Genomic DNA, 16,262 nt, shown 5'->3' on the forward strand with positions numbered 1-16,262 from the left:
CTTAATATATCATACACATATGAAATATATCTTAAATCGCCATCTATATAGGTAATAATATCTTACGATACCACGTTCAATTAACGATCCGATTTACTGCCATAACCAAGTCCTACCATATCGCGTCGTATAATAACGCGTCAAATCTAAACAACACGCATATATTATATACTATTTCGTGCAACCCGAGTCTCGGGGTCTCCTCGGGGCCATAATTTTCCGTGGAAAACGACAAAAATATCGCATAGGTATATACTACGTACATAAAATATATTATAATATTATACATGTATAAGGACTATATAATTCTACGATATATTTTTATTACGCGGATGATTATTATTATTTTATTCGGTTATTCTCCTTATTAATGCATAATTATATTATAATAATAATACATCTCGATCGTTTGGCCATTGGTCGATCCACCGGTGTGTTCCGTCAAGACCTGCACCGAAACGATAGTACTGCACCGTTCACAATTAGTATATATATATATGTATATATGATGATCATATATTATATACATGTACACTGCACGATTTCCCGTAATACTCGCGTAGGCGTGGGTGGGTTGCGCGCGCGTGTGTGTAGGTGTGTGTGTGTGTATGTGTGTTTTTTCCGTCTGATTTCCATTTAGCTTTTTGCGCGGCCACGCGATGCCGAGAGGCGCTTGCGTCCCAGCGGGTCCCGCCCGCAGATAAATGAGCGGGATTCGGCTGCGGAGACGTCACAAAGTATTCGCGCCGCAAATCGCCGGTGGTACACGGGCACGGCCACAGCATCACCGTCGTCGACGTCATCCTCGAGCCGCACGCTACGCAAGCACGCCGCACAGTCAGCCGGCGCCCCGATGAAAGCCGCAACGCTCCTGGCCGCCTTGGCCTGCCTACTCGAGGTAACCGTTTCGGTCCGATTAATATTAGACGGATTTACCAAAATAAACACTATATTGAACGGACTTCGTGTTATATATGTATATGAATATATATTAAGAATTTGTATGATGACGTATATTATGAAACTAATTAACTGCTAATAGATAGATACAAAATCCGAAATAAATAACCATTTGAAAATAAAGTAAAATAAATAATGATTGTTAATTAATCAAAATTAAGCGTCAATCCAAATATTAAATATAAAATGTAGTGATGTCAATTCATGATCAATGTTAATGATTCACATTTTTATGATAACTGTGTTTGGAAATTACAATTTAAATTTAAAATTCAAATCCGTATTAAATTTATAATCTATTTAAATATGGTTGATTCGTTAATCATATCATGATTAAATTGCTGGCTTATTATATACCTATGTATATATTTTTATTTTATTTTGTTAATCATTAAGTAGAGTTCGTACACGTATATTTAAAGTATAACTATATCGTAACAGAATAACAAGATATAAATTAGTGTATTAATATAAAATTAAAAACACAATAGTTGGTTAGTTGAATAATTTATCTCAAAATTAAACTCTAATGAAAAAACAACAAAAATATAAAAGCTGAAATCGGAATGGCCCTATTCTATTTAAATATTTGTACTAAAATTAAAATGTTTAAATAAATATTTTTAAGAATTAAAAATCAAAATAATCAATAACTAGGTAGTTAATATTTCACTCGGTTCACTAAGTAGTATATATTAAATATGTATGTTTCTGAATTTAAAAAATAAATTTTAATTCAGATTCAAAGTAAAGTAATGAATATATCATGGTTTTACAATAGTGTGATTTTGTAAAAAAAAAAATGTGTACACGTCTGCCTTTTCATTTGCATTTTTGGAGCATTAAAAATCCTTAAATCTTCAACTTAACATCAGAGTAGTTTCTGTAGAAAAATTGATACTTTCATGAGATAAAATTCTACTTTTATGAAATAATTAAGAAAAACTAAAATAAAAATAAGACTATAAATGAGATTATATTGAAACAATTCGCACTTTCTAGGCATGGTATTGTGTTATTAGAACTTTTGGACTATTTATAAACATAAAAAATTGTTGACTTTTATTTTCTATACATTTTAATAAAAATGTTTATATTATGTTAAACAGCTTGAAAATTGAATTCAAGACTCGTCTTAAATTGTTATCATCGTAAATATACAATCATTTCAACAGTTTAAAATTCAAATTTAAGTCATCAAATTCGTAAAAATGTGTTGTTAAGAATGCATACAATTTTTAATATTAATACTTAATACCTACTTGAAAATGTAATACAAGAGTTCTTATACATTTTTCTTACTAAAATTTAAAAAAAAAATGTTAAACATTTATCGTTATAACATTAATTTTTTTATGTGCCTTTGAAATTAAAGGTTTTATGACATGGATATTCGAATGTATAAAATGATGTTTGAGCCGTTTAAGGACACAAACAATTTTTGTTATTTTTTTATTATTCAGAATATATTAGTAGTTTTGAATAATAAGCTTATATATTTTTATAAATTTTAATATTATTTAAATTATCATTTTGTTTAACGTAGACATTTCAAAATACTCAGACTAATTAAAAGATATTTATACTTCATAGCTTTATTTGAAGTGTTTATTTCTTTTTATTTATAAGTGTCAATAAGAAATTGTATGCAAGGTTAAACATTTTTAAAATTGTATGCAGTGTTCATTATATATTTTATTTATAGTTATTTAAAAAACATGGTCTTGATTTTTCTATACACAATGCAATTCACAAAACATTTAAACTGATTTCAAACTATTTAATCAAAAACCTATACTTAATATGATATTATAATAATTAATAATATCAGGCACGTATACAAAATACAATTTCGGAGAGGGTTTACAAAATGACATTTATTATGTGCCGCCACATAATAAAACAATTTTTTCCTCGTTACTCGAAATTATTTCGGGGGAGGGGGGGGGGGGGTGAATCCTAAAACCCCTCTGAATACGTGCCTGAATAATATAATAAAACATAATAATGTATGTAATATTTTAAACAAAAATAAATTCAACGTACCATACTTAATATAGAAAACTAAATTAAGTGCTAACAGTACTTAATATAAATTAATTTTAAAATATCCCTAGAAATCAATAAAAATAACATCAAAACCGAGAAGAATTGTTTTTCGTATGCAATAAATTATCATTAAATTTAAATAATCTAACGAATTTGTTATGGATGTAATAAATAACATAAAGTGTTAAATACTAATTTAAGTAAAGTTAATGTATCAACAAATTGACCAAATAGAAGAATTAAAAGATAATTTTAATAAATATTACTATTTTATAAAAATTATAAAAATGTTATAGTATATATTATATTTTATACATTTAAAATGTATTATATTTTATTAAAATTGTAAGCAAACTTATATATATTAAATGTAAAAACATTAAAATAAAAGGGTTACTTCATATTTTATCATTTAATTAATCGAAGCATTTAACTTTTCGAAAAAAAATAAATAAAAATATGTTTTTATTTTATTAGTCAATAATATTTAGCAATATTTAGCAATAATAATATATGCTCGTAGTTTAATTCAGATAGAATAACAATTATACTTAAATATAAATATTAAATGTACACGCAACGTTTAACATATTGATTGATCAGGATTTTCATACGTCTAGTGGTTGTGTTTAGATTTTCCAATCTTTAATGATTATTTTTTAATAATATTCATATGGTGTATTTAATGGTGAAACTATAATAACTTCGTATTCTTGAAATATTATTAAATTTAAAAAAAAAATAAATGTATTTAAACTGTTATACTTGCATAAATTATCTAATAATTTATGGTTTTAAAAAAGGAGATAATTTATGATATTGTAGTTTTATACATCAAATTTTAAAATTAAATAATTAATTAAAACTACACAATGCTAATAACAAAAAGTAAATAACTTTAAGTTGTAGAATAATGTATTATAATTTAAATAATTTAAATATATTTTAAATGCTGAAAATTCTTTTTATAAACTGTTAATAGAAATGGATTAGCTTGCTTAAATACTTTCCGTTGTATTATAGTTACGGTAAATATAACATGCCATTCGGGCAAACATTATCACAGTATCTACCAAGTTATTAACTTCTGTATAATAATATAATACATTTATTTCATAATGCTCTAAGAAAAACTTTATCTAAAATTACTTTAAAAAAAATAACTTAAATAGGTACAAATATTTATTCACGTATTTCATTTGTAAAGGTTCTAGTTTAAATAGAATCTCGTGAAATAATTATAAATGATAAAATATAGAATAATTTTAAAACCTACTTGATAGTTTTATTACCTGACAATTGAGAATGAAAAATATCTCTATAACTTAGTTGTTATAGACGCTTATTAGACACATTAGAACCGAATTGCACAAACAATCCTTAACGATTTAATGAATCACTGGTAAGCTTATAGTCCCTTAAACATGATTTAATGGCCCATGGTTGGTCCATTAAATTTTAGTGAACCATTAAATTAATAAATTCTTTATACAACTCAGCATATTTTTGATAAGAAATATCTAAAATTAATCAATAAACAGAATAAAATTTCCGTGATATTTAAAGCACTTATGTTTATTTAAAAATGTCTTTAATACTTTAACGGTTTATGTTTATATATATATATATATATATATATACATAAATTGTTTTATTTAAGACATAAAATGGAGCTTTCAATATTGTTCTTTTTAGCTGAAAGATTCGAATTTTAATGAAATCGAACATTTAAGCAGTACTTCATAATTGAATCTCATAAGACCAGACTGTACTGATTAATAATTTTTAGACATTTATTTAATTACATGTTCTTAGTTTTTAAGAGGTGATTTAAGAATTTGAGTCTATATTTTATAATTTTACATTTGGATTATAAAGGTATAAATACCTTTAATTTTTTCGTATTAATAATACGAGAAATAAAATTTAAAAATAATAAATACTTCAAAGATACGCCAAGTTTATTTCCATATGAAATTACTTCACATAATATATTTTATTATAGCATTTTGCAGTTCTTCCATATCATAAATCAAGTACAGGAAATACGTCTTTCGTGAAGGTATTTGATGTTTTTTTAACACATTAATTTATAGTAGTCACGAAAAGCAGTAAGTTTATAGTATAAAATTGTGTAACAACTTGTATAGGATATTTTCATTACGATATGGCGTTGTGTATAACAACCATATAGGCATAATAATAGTAGAACTACTAAAATCGTTCATTTTCAATTGAAATTTCCAATAACAGTGTTCAGTAATAAACACAAATCTGAATTAAATATAGTAGTATATATATTAGTTGTATTCGATTGGAAAACTTAAAATATAAATCAAACGCGGGGTATTACATAAGAGTTCTTATCGTGCGTATCTACTACCTACTATAAAAACGGACTGCAGCCTCAGTTATAAGCTGTAGACCAGCCATCTAGTCGGTTATGTTTATTCGGGCGGGAAAGAATAAATATTTAATACCAATCTAGAGAGTAAAAAAAAATTAATACATTTTAGGCTCCAACATGTATACTTTAAAAATTAGATTTTCAAACGTTCCTGATGATTTTAGATTTTCTATTTTACACTTACCAAGAATTCTTATCTTTGAGACTTTAATATAATTATACTTTAAATTATTAATATTTAATCAAAAGATTAAAAATATTGTTCCGATAAAAATCCAAAATAACATAATTTATAAATATAATTCAATGATAAGAAGAATATTGTGTCCCATATATTTTTCTTTTTTTTTCAATTCACGTAATAATTGATGTCTGCACGTGTCAGTCATCTCAGTTACTCATTCGCAGACGCCAAACCCTCGTCCTCAAATCTGTTCATCAAACTATTTCTTTCAAGGTAAATAATTAGTTTTCTTTTCCAATTCATAATTTTACCAAAAATACTTTTAGGTTATTTTTTAAACCTTAAAATATTCATAATTTATTACTATCTATAACCTATTGATAAATGTAAAGTTATTATTATTTATGTTTAAATTATCAAAATAAATACAATATAATAGTATAACAGCTCAGAAAATAATATTTATTCATTCGATAAAATAATAATCTAAGTATATTATTTTAATATTGTATTAAAATCATAAAATTATAAATGGGGAAACAATATAATATAACTATATAACTACGAAACATAAGTATGTAGGTACTTTATATTATACCAACATATGGTACTAGATTTATTTTAATAGGAAATAATGTAGAATCTTATTTAAATCATCTAATATAAAAATTAATTTTTAAATTGAATTAAAAACCGCGTAATACTATACTCATATACAATTAAAAAAAATCAACTGATTATAATTAAAGAAGAGTAGAAAGAGAGATTATAAAATGTTTTATGCATATATTTTAGTACAATTATAATTAATGGATTGTAAAATGTGGAATTAATTTTACTGTTTAAACCAAACATAACAAATTAATAATTACGTTTTTATTCTGGTTGATAAAATACACGCCTTTTTTAATTTATTAGCTACATTTACATTACAAATACATATGAGTTCATAAAATAAATATGTTTAATCTAATTATTATGCATATTATGCATGAATGCATCATTATAATATTGAAAAAAGAGTATTTTGATTATTTAATATAATTGTCTTGAAAGGTAAGTCCTTAAACAGTTCGAAAACAATTTATTACATTTTTTGACATTTTTATGTGACAATTCAATACTATTTAATACTTAAATTTATGGAAATAATTTATATGTTATATATTATGAATATTATGTCGATTATGTAAAAATATTTATTGTGCAAATTTATGTATATGTTAAGCTTTGTTAAAACAAGAAATGCTTGTCTCTTTAAAGTGATTGCATATTATTCCTATTTTAATAACATTTTAAACGTATATTTTATATTTTGTAGTGCCAGGTATAGTTTTATTTTTATATAAATAAAATACTGATTAATAAATTTAAATAATTTAAAATTCCAATTATATTCAAATAAAAGTATCCATACTTATTATGAAAAATGATAATATTTTAACTACCTAGTATGTACATGCAACATAGTTTCATACTCATTTCTTAAAATGACAATAAAAGACAATTACACGTATTTTATAGATCCATGTAAGGAGCTTATATAATATATATTATTTATATATATATGGTGATTCTTTTATCATCAAACACTTATCATTTCAAAAAGTGTTGACTTTTTTCAAATTTTTTAATTTCATGCTTTTCTAAAACTATATATAACACTTTTATTTTTTTCACTCTTATATTTAATAGTGAAATCATTATCAACTTTTGATTTCCAAATGGCAATCTATATTTAAAATGTCATGAAATAGTAGGGCTACTTTTTTTATCCATTTTAACGTTAAAATTATTATTAATAAAAATGTCATACAGTTTGAAAAAAACATGAAACAAAATATTTTGAAAAAAAAAATGAAAAAAAGTCAATACTTGACAAAATAATGAGTGTTTAATGATAAAAGGATCACTCTGTATATATCACTCATTGTACCTACTTTATAATAATAAATCAGAAAATTCGAAAGCATTTTTAAAAAAGTCATTAATTAATTAATAAAAAAACCTCGACAGTAGATCCTATTGCGTATAAATGCTCTCCTATAGTTCTGGCTGGACATTCAATGAGAGCAATATCAGTTAAAAAAAAATCAATTAAAAGGGCAATTACTTCATGTTGTAGGGGAACCGATTTAAATCGTGTCACTTTTATACCACAGGCTGTAATCAATATATTTTTACAACCTTCCGTTTAATTTAGAATTTCGACGAAATATGCACCAATTTTTAATTAAATATTTATTATATTACACAAACATGCACATCATAATACGTTTATTTCATATCATATTATACAATGGTTTTATATAAAATCTGTAATACAAAAAACTTGAACGATTAATGTATCTAGGTGAAAAGTCATGATACCTTTTAACTACATACTTTTCGAGTACATTATATTGTGTATACCGTACGGTATGCATCAGATCATTGATCGCCTAACTAAGAAATTATATGTTTGATATAAAAAACACAAGTATTATTTTATATTATACAAAAAGAATAACTTAACTTTTTTTTTTATTCATATTTTGTCTAATCCCCGTCCATGACAATAATATAACTACATTTGAATATAATAAAAACAAATGTGACGTAATAATTATCGTACTGGACGAATGTATGTAATATTTACATTGTTTGATACAAATTTTTATACTTGTATTATAAAACTCCTAGTAAGAACTTTATCAAATACCATTTGTGTTCAATATCCATTCTACAGATGACAAATAGTATTTAATGAATCTTATCTATGTATGTTAGTGACATTTAAAAAATTGTATATCTGCCACGATAATATATATAACAAAAAAGAACCATCATTGTAAAATCAATACATATTTCTCAATGCACTCAGAATCTAAAACTTTAAAAATATAAAAATATACGTGAAAAATATTCCCAAAGGATAATGTTAAAATTTTTTTGAATATTCTTAAATTGAAAATCTACAACAAGTATATCCTTTGATGTGAAGGTTATTTAAAAGAGAATGTATGAATAGATCTAAGATTCGAAACTCAACGTCAGCAATTCCATTTGAAAGGAAAGCTAACCACCATATTTCGGCGAACAAAAATATGATAAACGAAAAATAAATACGTATCAGACGAGTTCAAATATACATAGTACATATACGTATAGAATATTATATAAAATACAGAAAAGGTATACACTTTTTTAAATAATAAATTTATCTTTTCACACTATCATTCAAAATATACGTAGACAATTCGTTTTACTGTGCCAATCAATTGAATTTAAATTTTTTCTAATTGGTACTTGGTACCTGTATAATATTATTATATGACATAAACGTATATTACATTATATTATATTAAAATTATATTATTACTATTATTTTATTACAATTTTCAATGGCAATACCAGAATTGTTATAGATACTAATATTCGATGTCAAAGTCTAAAAATATTTCGTAAGTTAAAAAATGGGCGTCATTTTTTGTCATCAACAATTTACACTTAATCTTGAGTTTAATACCGTGGAATGTATGTAAAGACATACTTTGAGGTAACCACCAACCAGGGCAACGGATAACCCGATATTTTATGGTCAAGGAATGCAACCCCTACGTAATCATTTAAATGTAACAACGTTAAAGTGATGAAAAAAAATAAAAACCTACCCAAAACGTAATATTAGCCCAAACTTGACATGTGGATTATATAGTTTTCGTGATAAATGGAACATCTTCGGGAGCACATAATACAAGTATAGAATTCGGCGGGGGCCCTTGAAAGAAAAAAACCAATTTCGTCTATCGTATAATATGTTGAGGTTATATGTTATGGCAGGTCTCGCATGCATTCCCGTTCAATTTCAGCAAGAGGAATTTAGATTCTCTAGCCAGAACCGGGCAGTTACCAGAATACAAAAGGTCGCTAGCTTCATTGGCAAAGAGTGGACAATTGCCCGAAAAATTGGTTCAGGAGAAACGGATGTTGGACGTGTTGGAGCAAGCAAGCGATGCAAACTCAAAGGCCATCCAAGAGCAAAGAAATCGAGTAGTAGAGGTACTGTGCAAAACAATTTTTCATTTTATTTTTCATAATATCAAACAATATGCGCGTCGACGATTTATCGTTAATCAAATAATATTGAAACCTATGAGTAGCGTTATTTATAACTCGTGTCAAACATAATATAGGTACCTAATGTTATTACTTGATAAAAAAAAAATCACCATTGCAATTTATTTATAGTAGCAATGTATCAAAACGTATTATATAAATGTTATTCAATCGTGCAGCATAACTGTACCTATATAATGATATGATTTTCAGGCTTTTGACACCCAACAGTTTTATTGATATCGGAAATTTCACTTCCAATATTTTTAGGACACAGACAATCGACATATTAATCGTGGTGGCTAGCGATTAACGATTACGGTAGTTATATAATATATACCACAGTCAACGTTACGAGTTAGCAATTATTAATTTAATAGTTAGTTATGACTTTATACGTTATGATTTAGAAGTAATCGAAGTAATAAAAGCAATTAAATAAAGACATACTCAAAAATGTATGCAAAACTTCACAATTCAATGCAAATTCAAAATTAATTGGTTATTTTTTTTAATCATTATCATAATAATATGTTATCAAACATTAAATTCAAATGTTTTTAAATTATTTAATTTTAATTTTATATTTATATTAATATTACTATTACATCTTATACAAGTTTATATTATTTAACATACTTCATAAATAAAAATACTTCAGTATAAAAATTATATAAACCCTAAATGGTAGATGTTATAGGTACAATTATATAATATATTATATACAAAAAAAGGTGATGAGTTTAAACTGACCTAATTAATTTTAATAAATACTTTTGATTTATATTTAATATTTATACTACATAATATTAAATATATGAATAAATACTTTTGATATCCATGTTTAAATGGTCTCCACGTATAAATTAACTAAATCAAATGATACATTAGTAGATAGAAAATATGATATTCATCTCGGAGAAACACCAGTCTTTTCAGGGTTTAATTTTTAAATTTATATTATCAATTAATTTGTTAAGTGTGGATAATTCTAATTTGTTATTCTTTTTTTTTATTAATCGTTTAGCATTCCGTTTTTTGTTATAACTTATAAGTTATAACTTTTATAAGTCTACTTTATCCGATCGCAATAGACTTGAAAACAGAACTTTACAAATGCATACATAACTTTATTTATTTTAATATATTTCAACTACTCCTTTATCTAATTTATCATTGCCATTTAGTTTAAATGATTTATTTGTGAATTTTATTTTTAAGGAAATCAAAAATTTGGCATTCACTGGGTTAACAAAAAGACAAGCAGCTTCCGAGCCTGATTTTCGTGACGAATTTAAATCGGACTTGAGGAGCATATTAGACCAATTTTTGGAAAAGTTTGGGACGACATATGACCCAGAAAAGGTAGAGCTGTTTTTGACCAACATGGCCGACGAAGTGTTCGAAAATCATGGTGTAGTTTCATTAGACCATATTCGATTCTTGATCGAGACTGGTTACTTCCAACCAGAAATGCGCGAAGAAGATGATGTAAAACCAGCCGACGGAGACTCGTCGCCAGACGACTATATCGCCAAACGATTCATGGCCTCGCTAGCCCGGACTGATAACATGCCGTTTTGGTACAACAGCCCGAGGTACGTCGCCAAGCGGTACATTTCTTCATTGCTGAGACAAGGAAGATTGCCTTACGGATTCCAACCCACCACGGAGTCATCGACGAAAAAGCAAGACTGGACCTCACAAGATGGCCAAAAACCCAAGAGAAGTGACGCGACGTTTCAAAATAGCGAAGAGTTTATACCCGTGATGCAAGGTAGCAAAAGTTTGCAGAGTATTATCGACGACTTGACACAAGAACCTATGCAAAAGAGATACTTAGGTGAGTACATACATATATTTATCAATGACATTATCGTGGTTAATAACGATGGTTTAGTAGTATTATGTGTTGCACATTTGTAAACGTAAATAAATGGTTTTAAACAAACGTGATCAATACAGGGACGATCATAACAGCATTGATAGCACAGTAATAATAAAAATCGTGGGAATATTCATTATCCGTAGAATGAGGAGTGGAGAACGGAGAAAAAAAAATTATAAACGATACTTACTGGGTTTTATTCATTTGACTATTCGCTTGACGGTTTAAATATTTTTTTTAAAAAAAACGCATTTGTTTAATATCTGAAGTCGTATTATTTATTCGTTACTTGTTTGTACGCAATCCTCTTATTTTCGCGAACAAATGGAATTTAATAAAATACACGCATATAAAAACCATGATGTACGAATATACGTGTGCGACATAATTGAATTTGTTTGATTTCCACTCTGTGTATACGCTTAGTCTATTAATTCCTATAGCGATGAGAAAGCCTGTTGCCCGTTGTATACGTGTAAATTGTATTTACAGTCTGTCGAGTGTGTGAATGAATTGAACTCTGATAATGCTCGAGTGCTTGCTTGCGTACGGAAAACGTTTGATTCCTGTCAAACATATTGGGTAACAAATTGTTATCAGTTTGTCTAAATTGTTACCTGACGGCATACATAAACAGGTGCATGAAACTCCGTGCGTTAAGCAAGCAAGGAGTTACGGGTACGATCGCCAAAGAAATACACGGTAGATAATTATCGAAATAACTGTTTAGCTATAAAATCAATCAATAGATAATGACAGTATTATAGGTCATCATCAGAGTTCATCTCGTTTTATACATAGACTTTTTAAGTATTCGTAATTTGCATGCATGTTTTCGTGTCTGTGTTGTCTAAGTCTGTAATATAGATTAAATTATATTATGTCTCTTAATAGAATATTGTATATTAGCATTGAGTACAAACCCCGGAAGTCAACATTTATAATCAATAGTATAAGTTTACAGAGGTTACGAATTAATATCCGCCTCTGTTACACCTATAATGTCGAGAAACACTTTTATTACGTTTGTAAGACTTATGTAACCGGTGTAAATGTATTTCTATTTATTTATGCTATGTTATTTATAAAGTTTATAACGTCTATACGTATCAACTCATCTATGTATAAGGTAATTTCTTCAGCCTATTACACCATAATATATCACATTTATTATTTTTATGACCATTTGAAAGTCAGGTAAATACAACAGACATTTTTCAACAGTTGTAAAAATACTTAACATGCAATTTAAAACTATTAGAGATTTAATTTACTAAAAATAATTATTTTTAATCTACAAAATATTAAAACTAAACATCTACTAATGTAAAACTACAGATTAGTATTATGATTTTATGACGAAGAAATTCAAACATACATAAACTATATAAATTCATCCAATATACGAAATAATTTTTATACTCTGAGCAGAGCGATAAATGTATTGGTTTTATGATGATTTATATGATTTTTTTATGTGTATATATTTACATATGACTGCTGTTTAAAATATTTAATCAATAGATAGGTATGTCACAAAGTTATAGAAAACGTATTTATTGAAATGATAACATATTATTATATAATATTTAAATATTTATATATTATTGAATAACATACTCAATAATTATAATTACATATATATTTAGATAGTTACGACTGCATGATTTTATATTGGTTTAAAGTATCGTATTATTTTTTTAACTATTATTTGAATAATTTATTTTAAAATAAATCATAAATTATTCTTTTTTTATGTACTTATTAGCGGTACATTACTTTATTCGAAACAAATTGTATAAGTGTAGTAAATGGTAATATAATTTGATTTAAAATGCATAACTCTAATTTATCGTTTCTACCTGAAAACAAGTCAAGTACATATAAGATGATCAAAAAATATCGTTCACTCCACAAAAAATACAAAACGTTAAGGCGTTAATAACTAGGAAAAATAGGTTTTTATAACTTTATGTCCCAATAAGCATAAGATCAAGCACATAGTAAACCTTTTAAAATATATATTATTCTTTGGTGTATAAATCAATAATATGTGTATGTATTTTTTTATACTTACTTTATACGAACTTTATTTGGATATATTGTTCATAAATAATATAAAATGCGTATAAATCCCGAGATGACAAAATTGAATATTATTGCAAGAAGGTATGTGTAATATATACGTGTCATGGAATACTTTATTATATTGGACACGAATAATAAGAGACGAACGAAAATTGTTTTATAACAAAGGCATTTTTATTTTCGATTTTTCACGAGACACAATAAAATCAAAAAAAAATCGTAAAACTCTCCGATAAAATGCAATAAAGTTACAAAGCTTAACATTAAACAAACCGTTGTTTTATTAGGCGGGATTAATAACTTTGAAATCAGGTTGAGATTTGTTCGACGACGCCGTTTCGCTCATTACGGAAATAATACTTATATTTTGTTTTTTTTTATCTCGACGTACCTATTTTTAGTTTTAAATGACAATTATTGAATTATTGACAACGTGGTGATTTTTGCTACCGAATAGGTGATAAATGACGAGCTTATTTCGTACATGTAGCATATTATGTTGAAGGCAAATAACGAAACAATTTAATTCAAGTTTTTGCGTATCATATATTACGATAAATGTACTCTATAACATAATAACATTAAGTCTATATTATATCTATTATACGTTGAGTAATATTATTGTGATTTTCTATGTAGTACATAATGATTAAGTGTTGTGTTTATTAGTTATTATTTTTTTTTTTTTTTTTGCAACAACCGTATACACGGTTAATGATTATCGGAAAATGTATTTTATGTAGTTTGGATTTTAATGTGATAATATTACGATTTACGTGTATTGTAGTCTTTGTTTGTACCTATTTATACATAATATATACTATATCAGACTCTCTATTTTCCTTTTTTAAACACCTACCTTTGTAAAACGTCTATTATAGTATCGTGTGTGTCGTAGAGTTTTGTTTTTTGTTGTGTCGTGTTTTCTCCATATTTACATAATATTATGCATTCTATGAGTAGTCGTATTTTTGAACTGCATAATATATCTAAATAATAATAATGATAATATAATATTATCCATCATAATTTTATTCATTTACAAGACCACAACATTTAAAGTCAATCGTGTGCTTTTTTTTTTCACTGTCGTGTGCGCCGACGACTGACTCTCGATGCCGTGCTCGTGCGTGTGTGTGTTGTGTGTGTGTGTGTATGTATGTGTGTGTGTGTGTGCGTGCAGGTGCGTTATCACGCAGCGGTTGGATGCCCAGAGGATTCGCTTCGACGTCGTCCCGGTCACCGGCCTCGTATCACTCGTTCGGCAGCACCGGCCAGAGTGGCTACGGAAAGAGACACTTGGCCGCGCTCGCCCGACTCGGCTGGCTGCCGTCCTTTAGAAACCCTCATTCGTTTTACATGCGCAACGGCAGAGGGTCGTCGTTCCAATGCGACATAAACAAGAGGACATTGGTCGACGCCGCCACCAACACCTCCGAGTAAGAGTTACGAATGATTATATTGTGTAAAACGGTAATGTTAACGCGTCTCGCACGACGCACATGATGATGTGTGTATATGTGTGTGTGTCTGTGTGTAAGTGTGTACCTACATATATATAAATATATATGTATATATTCTGTTCTATGAATCGGGTCCACTTTCTCTATAACTCGGACTTATTGAATTCAAATTGAAATATTTTTGTTTGTGCGTCGCTCTGTTGAAAGTATCGAAATGTGTAGTATGGAATTTCACGACACATATTTTCGTCGGCATTTCTACAGAGAAACGATCTTTTACACCTTTACCCAATTTCGAAATTGAATTCTAACAAACAGTAATTATAGGACCAACGTTCATTCGTATTATCCATCATTGATGTTAAGTTATTTCCACAAGGGGAATTTACATTTAAATACTTATTCACGAAAGCCTAAAAGTGTATAGCCTATCTGATATCCCATGGAATCTATTGGCATATTTTAATATAGTTCAAAGGCTACTTGCGAAAATGAATAAATGAATAAAACGCTTTAAGAAAGTGGTGTTGAATGCAATCATTGAAAAATTTTATGTTTATTTATATATTATATTTCCTTCACAATGTAACGAAAAAGTGTTAAAGTATTAAGTAAACACTAACATTGTGGTTTACTGTCAAATCTCATGCATATCGAATCCTATCATGTAATTATTATTCTGTGCCTAATACAGTAAAATAAGTTTGCTTAAGAGGACGCCAAAACCGCGTGTGTTTTTTCGGTCTTCGTGCAACATAGAAAATATTTGTTTAGTAAAACCAATCTTATATGCTTAAATAAACACTATAGTGAAATTACCTATTATCAAACTTAAAGATAAGAAAATTATTTGTATTTTCTCATCGGTTTTTACGGCATTCCAATTTTTAAGCGAATTATGAGTATGTAAAATATTAATATTTAGAAACGCTCTTAATTCACTTAAAAATGTAAGTATCGTAAAATAAACCATAAGAGAACACAGATAATGTTCTTTCCTTTAAGTTCTATAATAAGTCATTTCATTAGAATATTTAAGTTAAATACATAATTGGTTCTACTGCACGAAAATTTGCCATATTGTACGTTTATGAAAAATGGAGGAGTAATACTAATACACGCGGG

The 16,262-nt window shown here is 27.2% G+C and overlaps 1 protein-coding gene across 2 annotated transcripts in view; it reads left to right on the forward strand.

Annotated features, from left to right (window-relative positions):
• Positions 1 to 703: 703 nt before the first annotated feature.
• Positions 704 to 16,262, forward strand: part of LOC132921554 (uncharacterized) — a 32,198-nt gene continuing 16,639 nt past the window's right edge. Inside the window, exons 1-4 of one of the 2 annotated variants that reach the window (XM_060984629.1) lie at positions 704 to 898; positions 9,423 to 9,641; positions 10,920 to 11,541; positions 14,858 to 15,113. In XM_060984629.1, the coding sequence (XP_060840612.1) occupies positions 854 to 898; positions 9,423 to 9,641; positions 10,920 to 11,541; positions 14,858 to 15,113 (1,142 nt within the window). In that variant the 5' untranslated portion in view covers positions 704 to 853. The remainder of the gene's footprint in view (positions 899 to 9,422; positions 9,642 to 10,919; positions 11,542 to 14,857; positions 15,114 to 16,262) is intronic. The other variant, XM_060984631.1, reaches the window with a different exon arrangement.

The sequence above is a fragment of the Rhopalosiphum padi genome, chromosome 2 (assembly GCF_020882245.1).
Source record: "Rhopalosiphum padi isolate XX-2018 chromosome 2, ASM2088224v1, whole genome shotgun sequence".
NCBI classification, from domain to species: domain Eukaryota; kingdom Metazoa; phylum Arthropoda; class Insecta; order Hemiptera; family Aphididae; genus Rhopalosiphum; species Rhopalosiphum padi.